At 36.9% G+C, this 26,363-nt stretch overlaps 1 protein-coding gene across 1 annotated transcript in view; it reads left to right on the top strand.

Annotated features, from left to right (window-relative positions):
• Positions 1-26,363, top strand: part of LOC127648998 (laminin subunit gamma-1) — a 78,453-nt gene that overhangs the window by 27,016 nt on the left and 25,074 nt on the right. Inside the window, exons 2-3 of the mRNA XM_052133871.1 lie at positions 18,723-19,027; positions 23,448-23,578. Coding sequence (XP_051989831.1) covers positions 18,723-19,027; positions 23,448-23,578 — 436 coding nt within the window. The remainder of the gene's footprint in view (positions 1-18,722; positions 19,028-23,447; positions 23,579-26,363) is intronic.

The following is a 26,363-nucleotide window of genomic DNA, read 5'->3' as shown; positions in this document are numbered from 1 at the left end:
GTTATGAGTGTTATTTAGTTTAGCATTATATCCTCTATATATGCGCAGACCTATAACAATGCCATCATCTTGTCTGATTAGTTTGGGGTGTTTAAAAGCTGTTTGTTTGTTGACTGATTGCCTTAATAGTTCCAAGTCTGTATTAAGTGGTTGCAGGTGACCTTTTAATTGCACTTCATGTGAGTTCACAGACTGACATTCATGCACATTAACTTTTACTATTTTTAACAGTAGACTGAACAAGACCAGACTAGCCAGCACAGCTTCTCTGGTTGTCTAGATTTCAACAAGCCATCACCATGTGTGGAGTTACAGAGCAGAAAATCCCATTGTTATGACTAGTCAACCACAAAGACTTGTCTATGAACACTCTCTGATGTGGTTCCTGGGAGGCTGCAATGTGTGGCCGCAGTGCGTCTACATGCGATGTGTTTTAAAACATGTCAGCACCTTAAAGCTTTGCCCAACAGTGTCCCCTTTAACCTGTGATTACAGGGCTTGGTTTCACACAGATGTATTAAAAGTAATCCACATCTTTAGAGCTTGCTTGCTTGGCAATGATTCACAGTTAATTTAATTAAATTGATACTTGTCACTAAAGAAGACATTTTCTTAGCATTAGTGTTTCCAAGTTTAGTATCTTGAACACATCTACAGGAAAAAGAAGTTGTGGGAGAAAGACTAAAAATGTCTTTCAAGATTATATACATGTAAAAGCTTTTTCTAGCTAATTAAACCTCTAAATGTAAACGCACTCATTCTGTTTGCCACAGAGCCCCACAGTGTTACACTTCTGGTAAAAGCAATTTCCAATGGCATACTTAAAGTTGACTATTCTGCATGATTCTTAAGCTGAGGTACGATATATATATAGAATTTTAACATAAAAACAAATTACATTCTTTTTACTTCAATTTTGGTCAACAAACTTCAAACAAAATGTCTATTTTCAGAATAGGCTATAGTTCTGTTAAATTGGGCAATTTTTTGACTCCTCTCAATGTCAAAAAGTTGGAGAATTTACTTGAATTCACCCAATTATAACATGGCAGTCAATGCAACAAATCATGTTGGGACAGTTTTCTCGTGAAAGTTTACAGCATTCAATAAAATACCAGAACATACGGGGTGATCTGCTGTTTGCTGTTTGTTCCTTTGAATCCTGGGGGTGCAGTCAGGGTGGCCTTATTTACCCCATTTTACCATGTGTTGGTTCCCTCAATGTAACACATATTTGTTGTCCCATGTGATCCTAGGTGACCATTGCTATCAAAGCCCACATTTGCTCCTTTTGTTTTGACACCCACTCTATTTCTGTTTGGCTGAAACGGTGTGAAGCTAATCTTAATTGGTGTTAAGTCAGTCTTGATTTTAAATAAAGTTATTGGTTTGTTTGCTAGGAAATCCATTAACTTGAGGGGTAAACTATTGTGGTATGATATGTTTATATTGATTTATTTATTTTAAGTTTGACTCTTGATATAACCTGGCAAATGTTGGGTTGGTGGTTTGATTGCCGCTACCAAGATATGTTTGGGTGGAGTTGTCCATGCGGCTACACCGACAAACCAGCCATTAGCGATTCTCACCCCAGTGGTCCCATGGTCTGTCTGCTCCGTGACGAGTTAGGGGACCTCAGGCATTAAACTCAATTATTACTTCCCTCCCTCCTTTCTGTTATTCATCTTCCCCCCTTCCTACCTATTGTCCTCCTCCACCCTGCCCGTAGAACCACTCTGGGGGTCCCTCCACACTCCCCTATGAGCATACACTCCCAGAGATCAACACCTTAACACTGATGACATCGCACTAAAGAGCAAGCAAACAGCAATCCTGAATAGTTTGGGTGAAGATAGATCCTGAATACGGGGTGGCTTAAATAAAACGTATCTGTTTGAATTCATTGGGTGCTCATGGGGTTTAGAATGTTAAGTCCTAAATCCACAAACTTGAGTGAACAGGATTTTGTGGAAAATATATTGCTATTTGGTATGATGGAAAACACATTTTTTAAGCTCCTTATGAAATGTGTGTGTCTGATCTTCTAATCTTTGGGCAGTGGTTCGCATGTTTGTAAGACGTTTAGTCCAATGAGAGAGCTTTTACACCTGTGATCCTGAATGATGCCACAATCATCCAGATAGGAGGAGAACAGCACTGATTTATGAAGGTGAAAAGGAGAAATTAGGTTTGTAGTAGAGTTCAGATGTCTCTTTTCTACTCTATCAAATCAGATACTTCCTGGTTTATAGCTGTTTAGTATAGGGTAATCCATTCATCTCTGACAGTGTCTAGAATGTGCATTCCTTACGTTCCTCTATTGAAATGCATGCCAACCTCCTTCACTCCACTTACCCACTCTAAAATCAGTTATATTAAATGGTCCTGTGTACTGATTGGTCGATACAGCGTTCCAGTTGTGCTAGAAAACACGATATAAATATACTTATGATTTAAAACCAACATGATCACACAGGCAGTCGGCATGTTGTTTCTGAGATTTCCTGTACCCTAGGATTGGCCATATTTTACAACTCGCCCACAGTCGTCATTTTCTATCAGACATTTTTGCATGGGCTCCAGCGTTTTTCCTTCCTCTGTGGCTCGTTTGGAAGTGGGTTACGTCAACAGCGTGGGAGACCCTGTTTCAGATCCTGCATTCAAACCAGAAAGTAATTGCATTTCGGTTTTGTCTTTTTTTTATTTTTTTATCCCATTTTCTCCCAATTTGGAATGCCCAATTCCCACTACTTAGTAGGTCCTCGTGGTGGCACGGTTACTCGCCTCAATCCGGGAAGTTGCCTCCGTTTCTGAGACAGTCAATCTGCACATCTTATCACGTGGCTTGTTGTGCATGACACCTTTATGTCATTTGCAGGTTGCATTCATCCCTTTAACGTTACATTTTTACTCAACAGATGGTTAGGTTTAGGGTTGGGGGATTCCGTTTATAAAATATGCATTCCTCTTAACTGTATAAAGGCCTGTACAGCTAAAAAAACAAATTGGAGCTCACACATGCCTATACGCTCAACAACACTTACCACTTTGGCCACAGGAGGCAGTGTTTCATAGTAAGCATAGACCGACTTTAGCTAAGAAACCTACCATTTTCGATTTTACTTGAGGTCAGTCTGGTGAAACACCTTTTCACCTATTTACTGTGTATATCACTGCCAAGCACCCATAGAATAATATATAATGCTTTATAAGAGCAATAAGGCATTTAAAGCTATTTTGTGAATATATTGCTGCATTTACTTGGAATAAGGTTTCCATGTTAATCTCTCACTGTTTTCACCAGAGGAACTGTCATAGTAACTGTTCTGGATGAATAACAGGAAATAAAGTGTATCTGTTGCATGGGATACAGGTAAATTGAGCTTGACTGTTGCTGGGTGCCATATATTTAAGTGACAAATGTGCAGGGGTGAAAAGGGCCTTTCTTAAGTCTTGACGAAAGCTTGTAAAAAAATTGTGTATATTTGTGTGACTACCAAAAAGTTGGTTAACAACTAAGCATTCTGTTGACCTATGCAATCCCTTGCTGCTCATTTTGAAAATATGAATGTTTGATAGTCCCACAAAAAACATGTATTAAATTAGTGGTCGACCGATATATCGCCAGGGATGATATTCAGAATTATTTTATTTTTTTATTTTTTTTTACCTTCGAAGCATGAATTATAATAGGCTGGATCAAAGCTCAGTTCCTCTGATTTACGAATGTTGCATGGCGGTCAGTGCGTGACCATCAAATCAGGTGATCCAGGACTTTTAAACTGTCAGTAGATTGCTGCTCTCGCTGTAGCCGCTGTACTTTGTGAAAGCAACTTCATAGTAAAATCGCTTCATATGTGCTCTGAGTAAATGTCATATTCACTGTGCACTGTATGTACATTTAGTTTGATTCAGGTCTTTTGTGAGAAAATGCGAGTGCTATTGTGCACATGCCATCAGTTATTTTCTTCCTGTCATATTAAACATTTATTTATGCAAATAAATTACTAAAATGGAACGACTAAACAAAAAAATCACAAAAAACTTTTCAGTAAACCACTATAATAAATGTTTTAAAAGGGTAAAATGTGTGTTTGTATTATCCAATTAAAACTATAACAAGGGCGTTGATGCCTAGTTTTTATCAACATCAAGATTTTGGAAAGTATATTTTAGAGATGCACAGCTGTATTGCCGAATGTTGGTATCAGACATCTACCGATTGTTTAAAAACAGCTGATGATTAGGACCGACTATTTCAGACAATTGGCCTACAACCCAAGATTTGTTGGAAAGAAAATGTCTTTTGTGTGGAAATGCATTGAATTGGGTGACAATGCCAGCAGAGTTGCAATTTGGAAGCTTTGCAAGACTAGAATATCATAAGGTGAAACTATCGTTAAAACGTCACAACTAATTTTAATACCTTAAAGATCGACACAGCAAGGAATATGATGAGTTTGTTAAAGCTAAAGTGGAGGCTGCTTCAGCTAAAAAGGGACAAGCCTCATCATTCAGAGAATGCGAGTTAAGAACGTTAAAACAATTACAAGAGGCCTTTTACAATTAACTTAATATTAATTTAATAATGTGCTTTTTGCTTATAACTTAGACCATTGTGCATCCCTAGTGTATATCTTAGGTCCTGTAACTGGTCACGATTTCTTCCAAGTAAAAAAACATACTTATCCTTCACTTGTTGATTGACAATGTTTTAACATTACAAATATTCCATGTAGCATTTCAATTATAATAGGAGCTTCATGCATAATACTTATGAAAGAATTAACAAAATGCTGTGTAAAATAGTTTTAGATACTTTAGCGTATCACACTACAGGACATGCCAACTTCCCAACTACCCACAAATGTAATACAAATTCAAATGTATTGTACCTCTAAGACACATTTGAAGGAATGTATGAACTTGTTCTGTACGGTTTGTGCATCAGGATGATGGTGTGGTGTGGAGTCAAACAGATGTTCTACATATCTCCCAGCTGGCTGGTGAGCAGATGATAAAAAATTATGTACAGAAAAAAAACTGTCATGTTTAAAAGTCAAAGCCGTCGTTGTTCATGCCACCATGGAAGAATGCAATGAGGTCATGAGAGGAAGTTTAATTGGCCTGTAGCTCAAGGCTGAGGCTCTCCCTCTAGACAGCCCCCCCACTCATGTACTCACACAGCACCCCTTAATCCTTCCAATTCCCTGAGGGTCTCTCTCTCTCTATTTAAATTTGATTTAAGGAACTTTATTGGCATGATTGTGTTTAAATACAATATTGCTAAAGCATAAATACACAAAGCAAATAATGACTAGAAAAAATAATAATAGTAACAATAACAATACAAATATAATTAAAATAAAGTGGCAATTAATAAATAAAATAATAATAACAACAATAACAATATACACTGTACAATATAAATTAAAATAAATATTTCACAAGAAATTATGAACATAAATAAAATATAAAAATACTGTAACACTCTCTCTCTCTCTACCACAGGCTGTGCTTGAGAGTGTTGGAGGAGTGCTAAAGGAATGCAGATAGAGGCCCAAGCTCTCAAAGTTACCTCACCCGATAGAATGTCTTTTTCTTGGAGCAAAAACAGGCACACCCTGAGATAGTAATTTAAATGTTTTTTTATCATCATAACATCTTTTTTTCTTGGCATTGTAACACATTTTTCAGACACATTTCCCCCCAAATTCTCGTTACAGAAAGAAAATTCTAAATATTGGAAAGCAGTGTTGAAAATCATTCAGTCTGGAAATTATTATAGTTGTTAATTTTTATTTTAATGAGCATAAGTTACATTCACGACAAAAAAAATATTCATAGAATTACATAGATGTAAAATTACATTATACTGCCATGTATAATTAAAACTTTTGCATCAGTAATGAGAATGCGATTTACATTTGCATTACAGTAGGTGACTTTGAATGGAAGGGCATACGCTTAATTTTATAAAAAATAATGTTGCATGACAATAATGCAATAAGATCATAACAATAAAAATAAGCCTTTTCATTATGTGAAATATAGTGAGTTTTGGAGTAAAATATGACCCAGACATTTGTGAGACTCACCCTTACCCTTTCTGGTGTCATGATTGAATTACAAAATATGAATATTACACTCTTGACCTGTATTAATTCTTTACCACTTTCAGCTCTAGTCCCACTAATATTCCCATTAGTGGAATATTTGAATTTAGGAAAGATGAATGTTGTTGTTTGGTCTTCAGCTGGTGGGATATGGCTAATGACAGAGCAAGTATGAAGAGCAATGCCCTATCAGTCTCTTCGTTCTTGCAGTGAAAACACCAAACACAGCAAATCTCTTTTTCTCATCATACATTTCTCCATCCACCACACCATATTTTAGGACAGCTTAATAAATGGCTTATCGTGTTTCTTGACCATAGACCACTATTTGGACGTTCACACAACTGTAATCCCACAACAGTAAACCCTTCAGATTTGTTTAGATAATGCAGGCACTTATTCTGAGTTTTTCCCCTCCTGTAAACAGCTTTGTGAATTACTTTCGTCCTCTGTGAGCCAGCCAGCCTGGGGCCCAGGGCTTCATTTTCTTGATTGAATGAATGAATGCTTCTTTCTTTGTTTTAACAGAGCTGTTACTCAATTGTTGTGGATCTTTATCACCTCTAAACATCTCCGAAAGTGCCCAGAGTTAAGCTCAAAGGTGTGAATTCATAGTATGGCCAAGGGCAAAATGCTCCACCTTTTGTTTTTTTTTCCAAGCCCGGGAATGTCAATCCTGAATGGAATCCGTAGTTGCAAAGATGTGGATCTCACCTTTGGAACTTATGAATGGGCCAAACTCCCCCACACAATGCAAACTGTGCATTAGTGTTTAATTTGGGATTCGTGCTTATTTTGTGTTTGTTTTAAAAAGGATTTAATTGGGGCCATGTGACAGTTGCATTACCAACAAGACTAACCATGTTAATGGGATGTGATTTTCAGAGCTGGGCCTCTTTGGCAGTGCCTCCTTTTCAAGGGAGACCAGTGGATGTGTTTTGTTAGCTGAGACAGGCTCTCCGTTTCAAAGGGCTTTTCAGTTTAATCATCTGCGCCATAAAACTTGGCTTTACCATCAGCACACAAATAAATGTATTTGACACCTTTTAAAGGCTAAATCTTTTGCCCTCTGCCTTGCAAAGCAAGTTTGCACAAGTCCCTGAAGAGCAGGACCTTTTTTTAAGACTGGCATTCCTAACAAAGACAATGTTTTAGTTTATGTGTTCTCGCTCTAATCAGAGTCCAGTAACTGTTTAAGGAGGTTCTGCAGCTTTTCTGCTAATCAGCCATTGAAAACTCTAGTGGGAGTGAAGCAGTTGACACGCACACAGAAAAGCTCAAGGATGTACAGTATCTCTTTTTTCTTCTTAGACCATGAGTTCTTGGGTTTAGTCTCTTTTTCATTGCTAATGTGTACCTTTTCAAAGTTTAGTCCCCCCTTTCCTGTCCCTTAATGCTGGGTCTACAGATTTATGGAATAGATTCTCTCCAGACAGCTGCTACTTTTCTTCACTCACTTTGCAGTGTTGGACTAATTCTGAAATGTGATGTACAATGCTATAAATACTGGTCACATTTGTATGTGAGGCTTGTTTAAAATCCAAGCCACAGGTCTATGACATTTAAGAAAGTGTTTCAGTTTGGATTTGCAAACATTTAGAGAAGTGGAAAATTTAGTACATTTTATCAATCTCCATTTAGGGAGGGAAGTTGCTGTGTTGCAGCAAAGTAGAATTATGTAATTAATTACTCCCTCTCAGGTAATTCGAAACCTGTATGCTGTTATTTTTCCATTAAATAAAAAAGGAGACTATTTAAATAATTTTTATTCAACCAATGTATCTTTTTTTTACCGATTAGCTTTCTTTTTTCTAAATCTTTATCTATGATTTAGCCCTATGTTCAGTAATACATTTGTAAGAATAGCTGGTTAGTGAGGTCTGTGTTTTATGGCTACACACAAGCCCAAGCATGTTGCCTGATTACTTGTCCCAACTTTCATTATGACCAGTTAAGCCGCACTGAACCACACAGTGGTGTTTTCATGAATAGGCTTGACTTCCTTCTCTTCTTCATAGGATATTCCTTCAAAGTGGCTGCATGTAATTTTCTTTGCTCATTTAGCCATGTCACGCTGTCTTGTGTTCTTTCATTTAGTGACAAAACATTGAGCTTCAACAAATGCGCCTCTCCCCCATGGCCTTTCTGATCTTATCTTCAATGTTTTATCTCTTTTCTGTCTCGTCTTTCATGCTAAACTGTCATGTGCTGTCCCCTCTCTCTTTTGATCATTTACAGATGTTCCCTCCCTCTTTCAATCTATCTCTCTCTCTCTCTCTGTTTCTGTCGGCTTGACCCCCTTCACTGGTGTCACTGTTGTGCAGAAGCACATTCTAATCAGTTCAACCAGTGACCGTCCCACCTTTACTCCTCCTGTCTTTGTCACACAGTTCTAGCTACAGGTATTCTGTCAGTAGAGCTGCAATGGCAGTCTTTAAGTTGCCCCTATAAAAGTATTCTTAAAGTCAATCAGAGTCAGGTATGACAGAGAAAAACAGCAGCATGAATTTGTTTACAGCTTATAAAAGCTTGACAGTGGTGTAGTGGTAAAGGCTCAAGGCTGATAATCAAAAGGTTGGTGGTTCCATCGCCATTGTGCCGTGGAGCCATGAACTTAAACCTGGGTTTCCCTATGACGATTGTCCTTATGCTGTTGTTCTATAGCAACACAATGAAGAGATGATCCACACTGATAGTAAACTATTAATGTTTTTAATCCATGACTTGTAAAGGGGAAATAGACAAAGACATTTCGGCGCACAAGCCTTCCTCAGTACCTGGATCGGTATCGGCTCCATACTGAAGCTATTAGACGGATCGTGATCCAAATCCGATACCGTGCGTTAGTAATGTTCCTTACTGTCAAGCTGAAAAAATGACAAAAGAACCATAAAAACACCACTAAAGCAGTTCATATGACTCGTGCATTTTATTCAAAGCCACTTGAAGATGTGTGATAGCATGTGAATCACAAAAAGGCTGTGTTTAATGAGTATGCGCAGAGCCAGCGCATTAGTAAATAGTGCTGCTCTGTTGATAAATTCACACATAGACTGGTGATGCACTCGTGGCTATTTTTAGCCTTCACAGCGGTGCACAATATTTGAGTGCTCCTCAAGAACAGCATCTCAGATGTAGATGCTCAATAGTTCGGTTCACTTATAATATGTATTTAGAATGGCACCGGAGGTGCATTTTAACAGATTTTGAATAAGAAACTAATTAAACTACTGTGAAATTGCCTACAAACAGACACATACTGGACTTCCTGGAGAGTTGACAATGTCAAAATAAAAGTGTAAGATTTAAATATATTACTGTTGTATTTCAATAAGTCAATAATAATATTAATAACAATTTATTAGTAGTAGTATTGTCATCATTAGTATTTGTTTACAATTTATAACAATATTTGAGTTGAATGGGTTCCAAAAAATAACTGAGTGAATGAAAAATGGGCTGCTGTCAAATACAGATCTGAATCCTTTAAAGTCCAGATACAAGTTGAAATTTTTTGGGTAAAACAAAAATTTGTTTATTTTCTACTGAAGACTTGAAGACTGGAATTACTGTTAATTTTGCTGCTATATTATCCAATATACTAGTTAATAATAAAGTGTTTTTTAATAAGCTAAACATTTATATTTAAATAATGTGTAATTATAGGTTTGAGTTTCTTTACATATTAAAGTGTACCCCTAATTAGTTCCAAACAATAATGTAAATATATTATAAACTGAATACACAAAAAACAACACTGGCATCGGCTTTGGATCGGTATCACCGGATAGAGATTTACGGAATCAGATCGGAAGAGAAAAAGTGGCATCCCTATGTAAAACAATCAACATATTTACCCTCTTTTTATATACAAACACATCTCAGTAGATTCCTCAAATTACTTTATGTATTCAATCATGGTTTGTCACAAGATAGAATCAGTTAAACAAAGAGGGTGAATACGTTGATTGTTTTACACATTGAGGAAGGCCTGTGCACCGAAACATCTGTGTTTTTCCCTTTTACAAGTCATGGAATAAAAACATTAATAGTTTACTATTGGAATGCAGATTACGAAAGCAAAAAGATCGACGCACCCAAAAAATATAAAGACAATATAAAACAACTAAGCACGTAAAAACTATTTGATGACTTTAAGAGACTTTGAATATAATGCACAAGTTATATGGACATTAATGGTGCCTTAATGCTACGTTATAGTCATTGGAGCTTGATAGCAATGGTTATGACACACAATAACACACAGCACCGGAGCACTGGAAAACTTCATTAACCTGCGCTAATAACCAAAAGAGCGATCACTTCAATTCTGGGGAGGTGGACTTTAATGTTCAACATAAACAATGCTTTTTCTCTGTGTGAGTGTTTCTGTTACCGGATTTTTAAGTAACAAAGATAGATATTTAAGCCATTTTACGGCAGCCAAAAGTCCCTAGTTTCAATCTTGTTCGCTAGATTTGCTTTATTTTTGTCCAGTACGGTACCTCATAGAAGAGGATCTGACTGCACTGAGTAATGCTGGTTTTAGAGTCTGCAGTTACTTGAACAACACAAATGCATACACAAACATATTTATAAAGGATTTATGTTTTTGTGAGAAAGATTTGTGATATATTGATGTATGATTGTGTTGACAGCCCTAGATATGATTGCATACACAGTAAGTCTGTGTGTGTGTAAGAGGAATACATATTGTGAAAGACAGGAAGTGGAATAGAATGTCATTGTCTGATAACTTCAAAGCCGTGTTTAATATATACAAAAGACGTGATGGTGGATATGTCTGAGACATATTTTTATCTGAGCAGTATAGAAAAGTAAATTTTTGTTTTTTCCACCCTGTAACTATTCATCCTCACAATGGGGAGCCCCACCGTTTTTGGCATCAAACCCTGATTGTTCTGAAAGGAGTTGTGGAATTCCTCTTGGGCTTCTGCTCAAGGCAGTCCTTAAATTTTAAGGACTGGGTAACCCCATGCAGTACTGTCATTCTTAAGCCACCAAGCACATGGTACTCTTCATGAAGTTCTTACAGCTTCCATTTTATTGAATATACATTGGGGTCCAAAAATAAAAAATATGGAATTCAAAATCTAATTTAAACCTGAAAATAAATAACTTTTAGCATTTTGTAAAACTTGAATAACAAAAATGTTATGATGTACAACATTGACCATGTTAACTCCTTTTGTGTGAAAGCTCAGATTTCCTTTTGCCCATTGAAGCACACAAGAAGCTCTTTGTAACATTCCCAAATCATGTTGGGATAACCTGAATCATCAGATTTTGCACACATTTATGGAGTCCATATCAACACGAGTGCATTCTGTCATATTTTGTAATTCATATAAATTTAAGAGCAAATTTGACTAAAATTTGATTGCTGGTAATGTTATTGGAAATGCTAAATAGACACATTTTCACTTGTGAACTCTGGACACCATTGTACTTTTGGACCCCACTGTTTTTCTAGATTATAGCCTAAATTATATATGCATTTGGTGAAACCAGTTATGAATAGTGATTGGGTACAGAGGAATTTTCCATTAGTGGTTGATTGTGAGGATAAAAGAACCTCTTTAATTTGCCTCAATATGAGCCAATTAGGTTGAGTTTGTGAAAAGCTTTAACTCCTGGAGTAGACCTCAATACATCATTCAGCTTTATACCAGCATTAGTTCAAAGCAGAGAATTCTTCTCAGGACTTCTTCCCATGGAGATCATTTTACTGATATTGCCTACATATGATCAAATTAAATCAGCTATTCGGTGATATTTTATACAAAATTATGTTAAAAATGTGATAAATGCCTAATTTGAAATTGAGTCATTATTAAAAAGTTAATTAAGAATATTACAAGCTGTTTACTTCCACAAATACCTCTTTGCATTTAACACAGATAAATCGGAGTCTGAAGATTTTCAACAGTGGATTTTATATGTTCTAGGGGCGGCTGTGGCTCAGATGGTAGAGCGGGTCGGCTACCAATCGCAGGGTTGTTGGTTCGAATCCCGGCCCACATGACTCCACATGCCGAAGTGTACTTGGGCAAGACACTGAACCCTGAGTTGTTCCCAATGGCAGGCTAGCGCCTTGCATGGCAGCTCTGCCGCCATTGGTGTGTGAATGTGAGTGTGGATGGGTAATTGGGACACAGTGTAAAGCGCTTTGGTAACCTCTTTGGTAACCTCTAAAAAAGCGCTATATAAGTGCAGACCATTTACTATAGGGCTCCATCCTAGTGATCTAAATGTAGGCTCCCAGCTGGCATGCACACTGAGAATTAGGCACACTCAGTTAATCGCCAGAATTTTCACTGCTTCAGGTGACACCTGTGGCTACTTCCCCCACAGCTGCAGTTGATGTCTGCTTAGGTCTGTGCAATGTCTTCTTTGTTGACCCAAAGGAAATAATGTATTGCCCAGATGTGCAGTATTTGTCGTATCATGAGAACATCAGATTCCAACGGTTTACATTTTTTGGCCGGCTGTATCTGTCATATTAGGAATCAAGTGCACCTGAAACCAGCCTAATTATACAAGGCATGCTTAAGAATGATTAGTTGACTTGATTTTCAGACAACCCACCAACTAGTTGAATTTTAAAAAGTTGCCACCAAGCTGTTCACACATTTTTATAACAGGGCTTTACTTTAATTTAGTATACTAGAAGAAGTTAGAGTTATTACCACAGATATGTTGACCCCAAAATCACACCCACTCAATCACATTCAGTCTGCAATGGATCTGTGACAAAGACAGGATGTTACAAGTCTAAGTTCAAAGACAGTCTAGTGCTGCAGTCCCCATGAGGCCTGACCCTTTCCTCTTCATCTGTTCCCTGGCTTCAGTCATGCCTTGGAGCTCCAGCAATGCTCCAGTGAGCACTACAATTCAGTGCTCAAGTGCTCTTTGTCTGTTCTCCTGAAGCTTTCACCAGCATGATGGCTACGTGAAGGCGCTTTATTGTTTTCCACCAAGTCAGCTTCTGGCTCCATTCTTCACAGCTTTGCCAACAGATTTGGTTAGTCTTTTTTTGCAAAGATGCTGGGGAGACCACAGAGGTGAGACATCAGTGATGGCACTGTTCGTTGCGGTACAGGATGTGTTCTTTCAAAAACAGGTAGAGAGAACACAGTTCAACGGAAAAAATATTTCTTTTTTTACTTGACACGCTCCAGGCACATGACGCTAAAAAGCAGTGCAATCTTATTTAATTCCCAAAGACATCCATCTGGCGCATATGCACATAGGTGCCCATCTCTACTCAGAAAATGAATCGATTAATCTAACGATTATGTATTTTCTTTATACATATATTGATTTATTTTCAGATTTGTTTTATTAATCCTTTGGTTAACTTACTAATAAATAATAACTGTAACTTCTGCCATTAATCTTTCAATGTTTTATTCCAACATTCTCTTATGAAAATACTTACTTTCCAAAAATAAATTCCCAACATAAAAAAATACAAATGGCCATGAGACCAACATAAATTAAACCCAACATAAATAGTGCAAAAACAAAATAAATAAAAAAAGATTTAGGGCATCGTTCACTCAGCATACAGTGGCATCCTTTTTATGTAAATAATCTTGCACACAGCTTTGCCTCTTCCTGAGACACAAAAAGACACAAAATAAAATGTGTGACTTTGTTTTTACATTAAATCTATGAATTAACTTTTATCAACTGATACTATTCATCACAAAAGATAAGATTTATTCAGTGTAGACCTAATTAGGAAAGGTGGAAAGGTTTACCATATTCTGCCATTACTTACCGTGAATAGTGTTGAGTATGATTTACTTCAATGGCTAGTGCCAATTGTAATTGGAAATGCATTTGTATTATTTATTTGCAAAATGTTGCTTAGAGAGTAACATTAATGTATATCTACATCGTTTAGGTTCATAGGTCTATATGTGCATAAACAGCTTACAACTTGTCAATGTGCTGGAAAGCGGCATTGCCACACTAGCCATTAGCATCTGCTCTAGGGAGTCTCCATTGAGTTTTTGTGTGAAAAATGACAGATAAGGCGGCAATGACGACTCCCAGGCACTGGCTAACAACCAACAATCTGACAAAACTCACTGTAATATTCAAAATACTTGCTCTGCTGTCTTGTCGTTTTGAGGTCTGAGAGCCCCAGGATGTTTTCTTTTGAGATGCTTGTCCATAGCGCTTGTGCTGCTGTGGTATTTTACAAAGCTTGAAGAGCATCATTTTATTAGTTCTCTGTTTAAAGAATTGCCACATTGGGTATGAACAGTGCAACATATTTACGAAATCAACATCACTGATTACGTCAGTGCGTCGTTCCGACACTATTGTTGGTAGATAGGACATCCCAAGCTTCTTAGAGAATTTGCCACAGTTCTTCTATCTATTTAGGCTGTCTCAGTTGCTTCTGTCTCTTCATGTAATCCCAGACTGACTCGCTATTCAGTGGGGGGGCTTTGTGGGGGCCATGCCATCTCCTGCAGAGCGACCTGTTCCTCTATTCTAATCTTTTATATATGCAAAAGTAATGTTTGGGAGTCTAAAATGTATTTTCGTATTGACACACTAAAGCTGAAGATATAAATGACCATCTTAAGAGAAATGTTTTTGTGAAACATCTTAAATGCTCAACTTTTGCACAGTACTGTATTTTCACATTTTATTGTAATTTTTTTTGTTATTTGTGTAATGTTATTTACTAAAGCCATACGATCTTCCTTGTGACATCATATCCTGGTCTGTTGCTTTGCCCATAAAAATTTTAAAGCGTGGTGTGACTGCCCATTTAAACTGTGTCCCGAATGACACTCTTACAATATAGGCTACAATATGCACTCAGCCATATAATGTATGGATTTTCAAAGATTAGTATCATCCCAAATGGAACGTATGTTTTTTACTACATGGAAGCACTCGCTGTTTTTCAACTGACAGAAATTATGTTGCTGCTAGCTTCAGCGTGTTTGAATACTCCAGTAATGTACTTATTCACACTGTATGAGGTCTTGGTAAAGCATTTAACTCCCATTTGTAAGGTGCTCTCTTCACAGACGTTTCGCAAGTTGCCACATTCATCATAAATGACAATTGTTTTGTCAGGCCAGCATTGCGGAACCAGTAACTGCCCTTCCACTACATATGGCAAGCTGCAATTGTTGAGTGCATGAAGTGTCCAACATTCCACACGCCATATGTATTTTTTTTTTGTTACATCATCTGGGTAATTGTAGTACATTTCTTTTTCTTTTTTTTTGTTTTTTCATTGTTAACATATTACTCGCACTACACTTACACATCAAAATGGCGTAGAATAGTGCATAATTGTGCAAATTTGGAGTGCACCTTTTAGTTTTTAGTGCATGATCCCTTGAAATCTTTGGTTTACACTTGAGTTTTTTTAACTTCTAAGCACCAAATTAGTTTTTATAAACCTCTTTCTAAGCACCAAATGAGGCTTTTTCCAACTCATTCACTGAGTTATGTGAGCATAAAGCCCACCCCCTGTTGTAAAAATGTCTCCCACCTCAGTTGAACCTTGACCGTGACAGCCTGATGTGTGCAGGGTCTCCTGAAAGTCATCAAGTTTTTTTATTGCAACAGCCATAATGCACTCAAAGACTGCTGCAAGGAATGAGTCTTTTTTTTTTTTATCATTGCTTTAAAAAAGTCTGCTGCTTTGGCTGCAGTTTAACTGTTTGATGCAATCCATAGGTCTATTTACTTCACATAGTTTCCCCTCTTTTAGCTTTTGTGGATTTGTTTGGAGAGCAAATTCTTTGTTAAGCAAACATTGGTCCCCCCTGTGGCCCTGGTGAAAGATGGTGTCATTTTCTTTACGCTAAATAAATGATGTCTCTCCATACCATTTGGCCCCTGGTAACAGTCTCTAGTTCAGCCTCCCAAACATACATGACTTGCACAGACATGCAAAAATATGTTTTTACATGCTCTACAAAATTGCTGGAGGACCTAGCAAAGCTACAAAATGGCTTTAATCCAGACTAGCACAAAAATCTAATCATCTTGTATTTAAAAAAAAAAAAAAAAACTTGTTTCCATTTTACAACTAGGGCTGAAAAGATTAGTCAACGTCGACAATTTAAAATTGTAAAAAAAAAGGAATTTAACAACATGAGATCGCATTAAACTCTAATGATGACGGGCAAGAGCAGCACTGCAGCTCGTGTCTGACTGAGGCAAGGAAGAATTACACAGTTCACAGACGCACTCCAAATCTTCCAAACTATAATGCAAAAATACAGAAGCACTCTCGTTGTGGAAAAAGTGGAGCCGGAGCACTTTAAAGGAAACACCCCAACGTTACATCTTGAATGCAGTTATATTTAATGTGTTTTAGCTTTTATTAAAGTTCAAATAATACGGAAGCAGATCATGTTAATAACTACAAACCCCGAAAATGTCCCGATCTAAGGGGGAGCGATTGAAACTGCACCTGGCTGATGAACACTGTCATGCATCCCTTGAGGGTGCACGTTTAATGCAGCTAGATTATAAAGTGATGGCTCGTGATTTTTTTTTTTTTGTGAATTGAAGTGAACAAAGGTGAGAGAGATGGAAGTCGTCACCCCATTATATAGTGCAACAAAATATTTTTTTGATTTGCTTGGTTTGTTTTCCCATCTAAATATCTAAAACTCCTTTAAAACAAAAATGTACTTTAGCAGCTATACTGCTGAAGATAAAACTGTTATGTGAGAATGTTGAATATAATATAAAAAATACAAATACTTCAAAATATCTAAAAATCCTTGAAAAAAATGCATTCAACTGAGAAGCAGCATGTAAGATATTTATATTTGCTTTTGGAGAATAGTCTTTACTGCACTCACAGAAGTATAACAAAGTAAAAAATACACTTATACACAAATACACTTCTATTTAAGAGACGTTCTCTTAATGTAAGTCTAAATTTTATTTGTTGCTTCAAAAGTAAATGTATCTTGTTAAGGATTTTTAGACAATTTTAAATGGAAAACAAGACAAAACACTTGATAACAATATAATTGTTTGCAGTGAATTTCTTTAATGTATTAAACTAGGTAAAAAGTATTTTTGTCCCTTTAATTCAGTGAATATCATTTAGAGGTATTTTTTAAAGATGATTTTGTCATTTTTATTGTTAGTAAGCATGTTTAATACAACCTTTTAAGTCAGGTCACAAGCTGAATAATCAATTAAGAGCTAATGATTAATCGTTGTAATAATTGCAGAATAATCATTCAAATAAATGTTAAATTAATCGATTATCAAAATAATCGTTAGTTGCAGCCCTATTTATAACACAATGTTTTATTGCATGTTGTGTGTTAAAAAGTAGAAGGAAGGATTTCAGGTTGGTTGATGAATAATTCAGGTGATTGAACAGTGATTTGTGCCAAGGATGTAACTGAATTTTCAGAATTGGGGTGCAGGGTCCAAAGGTTAAATATTAAGAATAAGTCACTGAAAACCACATATTGATTGACCACTATTATTAGGGATATTGAATGTCTATGGTTGACCAGTGTTTCCCTAGGATTTTTTCAGCAGCGGGGCTGCATCCACAAGCCTGCAAGGCCGGACCCGTATTTATGCAAGTCTACATTAGACTCTGCAAGATATAATAATATCTTAAAATGGCCTTAGAATCACGTAGATGGGTTATTCATGTTCGCCTTGTCATGTGTGTAGATATTATTTACTGGGAGCATTTGACACTTGAAGCACTCAGAAAATCACTTTCACTATTTTTATTAAACATAATCAACAATAAAAGTATAAACCTATCTAACTGAACTTACATGTCTACTTCCTTTGCCAAAGAAGTTATCAGTGTAAATGTCTTTCCGCTAGAAGAGGTATCATGTTTTGTTTCCTTCTTCTCTGTTGTGTATACGTGTGCACTCACAAATAGCCTTTGATGGACTGCTTTATGATAAAGTCACTGTGAATATGTGTGTGTATATGGTGGGATCCCTTTCGCTTTATACAGATGTCCCATTTGATGGCAGACTTTTTTTAAGGGATGGATTTGCAGATCTCATCAGGCAGGAAGGAGCAGAGGAATTCTTAGTGAAACAAGGTTATGTTTGTGTGGTGTTATGCCAGCTGCATATTACATCAGTTTTGTCTGCTCAACTTTGGTTGACAGTTTTTCTTTGCAATCTTTTAGAGTTGTGAAAATGTTTAATTATATTAAAGTATAAAAATAGGGCATACTACTACAGAGATTGTTTAGAAAAGTTTCATATTCTCTGTATCCTATAGAGCATGCTTCACTGTGATCTGATCATATGATCTATCATATGCTTATCTGTGTCTTTCCTATGCAATGCTTGGTGACTTTGCACACGTGCTATTTCAAATTGTTTGGATACAACCTTCTCTTCATTTATAGGCAAGTTGATGGTTTTCTCATTTTGATTATTAGGACTTCTCCAGATCCATTTATCTCTGGTTTAATGCTTTGATCAGTTTCAGTGCTTTCAAAGGTCTTGCTTTGTCAACCAGTTAGTATGAATTAAGATAGGACTGTAGTGTTCAGTACTTAATGTTGTCTCTTCCTGTATCTTCTAGGCAAGTCCTTCGACATCACCTATGTGCGACTAAAGTTCCATACTAGCCGTCCTGAGAGTTTTGCCATCTATAAGCGCACTAGCGAGGATGGGCCCTGGATTCCCTACCAATACTACAGCGGCTCCTGCAAAAAGACGTTCGGCAAAACGAATCGCGGCTTCATCCGCACAGGAGAGGATGAGCAGCAGGCATTGTGCACGGATGAGTTCAGCGATATTTCGCCCCTCACCGGAGGAAATGTGGCCTTTTCTACACTCGAGGGCCGACCCAGTGCATATAATTTTGATAACAGTCCAGTACTACAGGTAATGAGTCTTCACTCTCTCTCACTGTCCATTGATCACTGTTAAACACTAATTTCAGTCAATCACTTCATTGACAGCCACAGAGAGATTGGTGGAAGCCAGATGTGTGGTTGTGAAATAATATTGTTATTGCAGCCAAGCTCCAATTCTGAAAATGTTCTAGTCAGATTGAGCAACATTTTCCAAACAACCAATATGCAAAGTATTTGCAATGCATTTGTGAAAATTAAATAAACAATAAAATAACTTAATATTAGTTTAAGAATAATTATTTACTGTTTTTTCTGCTGCATAACAGAGTTGTGGGTCTATACATAAAGAGTGATTGTTTCCTTACATAATGGCCATGTATTATAAAATGCTTATTGGGAATGTGCTATTGATAATTACAACAAACTTTATTGTTGTGAAATCTAATTTGCGTCGAGAGAGGTATCACATTTACATTCACTTTTATTACCTATTACCAATGGTACAAATTGGGAACCCAAGCCAGAAAGTGTAGACTATAAACTGCTTAATTATCTAGAACTTGACTAGAACAGACTTTTCCAAACAATGGACAAGTAGTTTGATCCATTATATTTAGGGCTGTTGATTTAATGCGTTAATTCAGTGGGATTAAATATATAAACAATAATGCTCCTAAAAATAATTATGCAATTAATCATGTCCCCAGGCCGTAATAAGTAATTATACCCTCACTGAACACTTTATTAGAAACACTAATAAATTGCCCGATGTGGTCTCCTTCTGTTGTAACCATCTGCCTCAAGTTTCAACATTTTGTGCATTCTAAGATGCTATTCTACTCACTACAATTGAACAAAGTGTTTACCTGAGTTACCATAGCCTTTATGTCAGCTCAAATAAGGCTGGCCATTCTCCGTTGACCTCTCATCAACAAGGCGTTTCTGTCCGCAGAACTGCCGCTTGATGGATGTTTTTTGTTTTTGGCACTATTCTGAGTAAACTCTAGAGACTGTTGTGCGTGAAAATCCAAGGAGATCAGCAGATACAGACATACTCAAACCAGCCCACCTGGTACCAACAATAATGCCAGGGTCGAAATCACAAAGATTACATTTTCCCCCATTGTGGTGGTTGATTTGAACATGAACTGAAGCTCTTGACCCGTAAAAATTATTTTATGCATTGCACTGCTGCCACACAATTGACTGATTATTGCACGAATAAGTAGGTGTACAGGTGTTTCTAATAAAGTTCCCAGTATTCCTACCAGCTGAGCAAATCAAATTTAAAGGACCACCTTTTTCAGCAGGGGGTAGTAAGCGAAATTATACGTGTATAGGCAACATGCAACTGTACAGACAACAAACCACAGCAGACAGCACAAGATAAGGATGCGTTCTTGCATTCAAACAGCTGGACAGAGAGCAATTCCTAATGCAGGGATCTCGAAGCGTGTTTTTCTATGTTGCAAACTTTGTTTAACTTGTGACCTAAAAGAGCTGTGTTTATGATACGATGCAACCAACATGACCCCTTAATAACTGTTTATATTAATAATAGTTTATATTGATGCTTCCTTAGACAAGCCCTCATAATAAATCTATCTATGACTAAATTAATTGCAGAATGGATTGCTGTGGACTGTGGATTATTGTTATTTTGAGGGACTTTTTAGCAAATATTTATATATGCAATTAATTGGCATATCATGTAATTCAATTAAACATGTTAAATGATTTCGCAATCATTTCGAAAAATATATTAATTGCTTTAGCGTGCAGTATGAAACAGGTGTAACACATTATTTCAGTTTACCAGAACTTGACATCCTTCTAAAAAAAACACACACAATTATTCAGACTAATTAACTGAATGAAGCGACACCCACCAAGTGCTGATTATGGAATTTGATAGTCGTCTTCGTTGTCAGCCAAGGAAATCAGCCTGCATGCTGAGCCAAAGCAAGATACTGCTGTGGTTACTGGGCAGATGAGAAGAGGTTAAAAGTGTGAGACACTAAGATGCCATTTTTCCCCACTGTGATGGTTGATTTGAACATTAACTCTTGACCCGTTCAAATGATTTTATGCATTGCACTGCTGCCACATGATTGACTGATAATTGCATATACTTGTGTGTAATCAAATAACTGAAGTTTAATGTGTCAGACCTTATTTGACTGGCATAATTATGCAATACTTATGTTTGTGCTCATCCTTTACCATGAGTACAAGAGCAGAAGTGGGTGGAAAGCAGATAATTTATGGATGCAGGCTGGATGTGTGTTCGTGAGACCCGTTGTGGGGAGGCATTCTGCCATACAGGTGGTACGCAGCCTATTGCTCGCTCAGCACAGCCAACAGTTGCAACATATTACTGGGTGACGCCCCCAGATTTCCCACCCCTGTTCACTTTGTGCTTGGCAACATGCAGACACAGCTGTAAAAGAGCGTGTATTTGTGTGTGTTTGGCGACAACAACTGTGCATGGAATGTGTAGTAAAGAGCAATGGAACATTATGGCCTGAAGCATGTGAACGTGTCTAAAAGGGATAGTTCACCCAAAAATGAAAAATTGTTTCATCATTTACTCACCCTTATAATGTTTCTGTCTTCTGTGGAATACAAAAGGATATGTTAGGGATTGACGGCCTCAGGCACCATTCACTTCCATTGTATGAAAAAAAGATGCAATGAAAGTGAATGGTGAATGAAGCTAACATTTTGCCTAATATTTCCTTTTGTGTGTCATTTTTGAGTGAATTATCCCTTTAAATAAATATAAATGTTTTCCTCCATCTTGTGTATTGCAAATCAGTTTGCATATTTTCTGCATGCAAATGGAGTAATTAATCTGTCCAAAATGAGGTAGGGGTCTATATTCTTTTGGGACACCACCATGTTTTTTATGGAAATTAGGTCAGAATGTTATTTATGATGTCTTCTGTCAGTTTTTTTTTCTGTATTTATTTTAATGAGACACTTTCATTGATTTACTTGAGTAATGTGCAACTTTTATTATAACTGCTGCCTAAATATACTCGTGTGTCACCAAATAACTGAAGTTTAATTATGCAATACGATGGCAATGTTTGTGCTCATCCTTTATTTCAGTGTTATGTTCTTAAAAATCCTTTGTCAAATGAACACTTTTAGCCATGTCTCAGATACTTTCATAGTAGTCATCTTATGTGGCATGAAGCTATTAATACCGAAGCCCATAAAGTGTAATGGATCAGTTTTTGTAGCACAATATGGCCTTCATGCATGTTCCATTACAGAAGCGCAGGATGAGTGAAGATGACAAGGTTTATGATGGACTTTGTTGTAAAAATAATCCACAGCAAAGTTGTTTCAACCATGACCTGTCATTATTATTTTCGTTATTTGAAAATTTGCAGTTACTGTACAAACAGTGCTGACAGTTAGATATTGTTATATCACATTTATCAAAGGGATATTTCATCTAAATATGTCACTCATGATGCTTAATGGAACACAGTCCTCCTCGTTCTTATCCGTACAGTGAAAGTGGATGATGACTACAGCTGTCAAGCTCAAAAAAACATTGTCTATACATGTTTTACGCTCTATTTCAAGTCTTCTAAAGCTAGGCTAGCCATATTGTGTGTGAGAGGAACAGATGATATGGACGATCCACACATTTCACTATGAGGAATTTGTGTTTTTAACATGTTCCTGATATAGGGAGGAGAGCTGCTGTAGGTTTGGCACTCTTCCCAAACAGGAACATGTGCTGAATCACAGCTGTCAGCTGAAGGTGTCAGAATGACTTTAGGACTTTTTCCTCCAAGGTGCCCAGCAAGGGTTTATTACTACTTTAATCTTCAGTTCATTACTACTCTTATTGACTTCCATGTTGTTCTGTCAGTCCTGCTTGTAAAGCAACAAATAAAGCTAAGTTTATAGAGAAGCTGGAGAAAATGGTTTTAGAAAAGGGTCATGTTTTGGTTTCATTGGTTTCTGAGGCTGTTCCCACTGGCACTCCCAGCATGTGACCGCAAGCAGGCAAAGTTCAATAGTAAATAATGTGCAACTTCATGTTTCTAAGGACTTTAAATGGCATTTTCTGGTTAAACTTTAGAATTGTGTTTTTCTTTTCCCATGAATCCCCTCCGCAGACATGCCTGTTTCCCATCAACGTGACTCCATCAGGTTTGGTTTAGATTAGAGACCGGACTATTTATTTTCTTGAAACATTTTCACACTGAACAGCTGGGGATCCTTCCCTACAAAATGTAGCCTCACTTTTTCTCCAATAAACATTCCAAAAAATTAAAACAAAATAATTTTGTCATCTCTGTCCTTTCTTTAGTTTGCATTGCATAATCTACATTATTTATTTGTATTGTTGTATGTGTCTTTATAATAGTACACCATTTGTAACACTGCTGCTCTTGTCTTTTTTTCTTTTTTTATCTGCACAGGATTGGGTGACTGCCACAGATATCAGAGTGACCCTGAACAGATTAAACACATTTGGAGATGAAGTTTTCAATGATCCCAAAGTTCTCAAGTCCTACTACTATGCTATTTCAGACTTTGCAGTGGGAGGAAGGTAATATGTGTTTTTTTTGTTTGTATTTTTTTCTTAATTGTTTGTGCAGAGGGGGTCATCCCCCAACTCCACCTTGCAAAATGTTATCATTATAGAATTTATTTGTTTCAGTCTCCAGCACAAATGTCAATATATTGGTGAATTGTTTTTGTAAGACCAAATCAGACCAGTTGACTGTAAGGTATAGGTGTGTTTTAGTACTTATGCTTAATCCAGCGCTGAATTTCAAGGTGAAACATAAATTAACATTTTCAATTGTTCCTGAGTGAAAATTTTATTTTAATATGTTGATTACCAGTTAATAACTGGTTCATTTTGTTCCAATTTTTGTCATGACACCAAAATCTAAATGTTTTATTACAGTACATTTTCAGAATTACACCAATTCCTGTTGCCTAAAAAATAATGTGCTTAGGTTCTCATGGAAATGCATCACACATTTCTTTGCTTTAATGCACATTGTGAATGTAGCCTTTCTATTCTGATATTTCCCCCACATGCATACATGCCAACACTTCTGATTTTACAGGGTTACTCCCATTTTCTTCAACTGTACTCCCGATCTACAATTTCTCCCGATAAACTCACAATTTTCCACATCCACACTTTGCTCATTAGAATTTATTAGACCTGTAGGTAGGGTTGCCACCCATCCCGAAAAATATATGAAATATATATGAAATGATGCGTCCCATATCGAATCAACACGGGACGGGATTTGGCCGTAAGAGGTCAGGTACTATCACGGCAAAATCGTTCCAGATAATTTATTTAACACTGATATAATTTAGAAACTTTACAAATGTTGGGTAAGGGGTCGTCTGATAAGTCCACACATTGTGCTGGAACATGATAATACTGTGGGGGGTGTGGTGAGGGACTGTCTGAAAAGTCCACACATAAAACTATGAATTTTTTATTAAAAAAAATAGAAGTTTCAATATAAATGTTCAATAAGATGTACAAAATTACATAGATCCAACAATGCATGAATACTATAACTGAGTCATGAAGACATGAAGTACAGGTGAAGGAAAAAATAAACAATTAAAATAAAGTAAAAATGATTCATGCCAAATTATTTATTCTTATTATTGCAAGCAGAAGCAAAAGGCATTCCAGTTATTCACATGATTTAATGTCAAAAATGATTGTGAAACTGTAGTGGATGCTGTCATGGTAAAAATTACATTTTTGACATTTGACTAAAACAATCAACCAATGCACAGACAAATACTGATTGCATTGCACATTTTTAGACTCTGTGCCAAGGCATTTATTAGTATCCTTTGTTTTGTTGTAAATCTTCATCTCATACTGTATAAATAGGCCTGCACTGATCTGACAAAGCTGACAGGAGAAGCCAAAAATAGCTACTTTACACTATTTCCTTTTAATGTTTTCACATCATTATATAAATGTATCATTGCACCTCTAAATATTCCAACCTGCATGCCAGGTCAAGGTACAACACAGAAAATCTCTGCCATTTACTTCCTGTATGTTTTTGCCTTACTGTGGTATCGATCAAATATGACATTAATCTTTAGAGAGGAAGGACATGTTAAAGGAAGCCAGTATGAGGGATCATTGCCGTGTCAAACAAGTGTGAAATTTCTCCATTGCTTACCTTTTCACCTTAATCTTTTTTAAATGTGGGGCAGATTTCCATTACACAGTCCACATTCCTCACATTCCTGCCTGGCAATGCTGGATTACAGAGCGCAGAGGAACTGGAATGGGGCGGGCGGAAAGACAGGAGGTCTGCGGAGGGCAAGGAACGAGGCAGTGAGGCCGAGGCCTAGGGAATAATTAACACCTGCTGCCTCAACGGCCTCACAGCTCCTGTCCTGCAGACACATCTGCACTGACTGACAGGCACGTGTGCTCGGCCTGTATAGTAGTAGGGCTGCACGATTGCGACAAAATTTATCATTGTTGATTATTTTCCTTTATTAATTGTCATTAATACATATATTAAAATGCTTATTTTGTATTTGCAACCACATGCATATATTTTATATAGACTACATATCCAAAGCATGTTTCAGTTCCTGAATCAACATATTGCGGTTTTATATATCAATAAGATTGAGCCTAAATGCTCTACTTCACTTTAGACCGTTTAGCAGCGTGAAAACAAAAACTGCTTTTCAAATATTTAATAAATTATGGAGAAAAAGCTAACAACTTGTCAAAACTAGAATTGTCCCATCCCATTATAATCAACAAAGCTGTTGACTTTTGAAGCAACAGGAGTAGACCTAAATGGAATGCTGTCAACACTTTTAACAATTAGTTAAAGACCGAATATTCTGTGTGAATGTTCTTTATAACCGAGATCTTAAACAGAAATCTATTGATGATCACGCACCACACCCGACAAATCATTGACCAACAATTTGTTTTCTTTTTCCTTTGGACAGCAAAGACAACTGACTCCCTAAATTAGATTTTAGAAAGCTTTCTGATTGCAGAGATAAGCTCCAGAAAGCATGGCCTACCCGGAGTTTTAATGCATCTCTTGGAAATATGTGGCACATCCTGCACCAAGGTATTATTACTCACGTCACCATTTTCATGAGGCTTTGCCAAGAAAAACCTTGTGCAAGAGGTGGCTTCTGCCGCACAAGTCCTCACTTGTTCAAAGAGGCCTCTGTCAAAGTGTCTCTGCAGGAGAATATGCTTGGAGGAATGAGGTTTTGTGGCCAAAATTTGGCCCATGCTCTTGTTTTGATGAGTACTGAATAGATGTTAAATTGTTTTTGGTAATCTGGCAAGTGTT

The sequence above is a fragment of the Xyrauchen texanus genome, chromosome 9 (genome assembly GCF_025860055.1).
Source record: "Xyrauchen texanus isolate HMW12.3.18 chromosome 9, RBS_HiC_50CHRs, whole genome shotgun sequence".
Classification (NCBI taxonomy): Eukaryota; Metazoa; Chordata; class Actinopteri; order Cypriniformes; family Catostomidae; genus Xyrauchen; species Xyrauchen texanus.
Note: the sequence above shows the minus strand (reverse complement) of the source record. Positions and strands in the feature narration are given on the sequence as shown.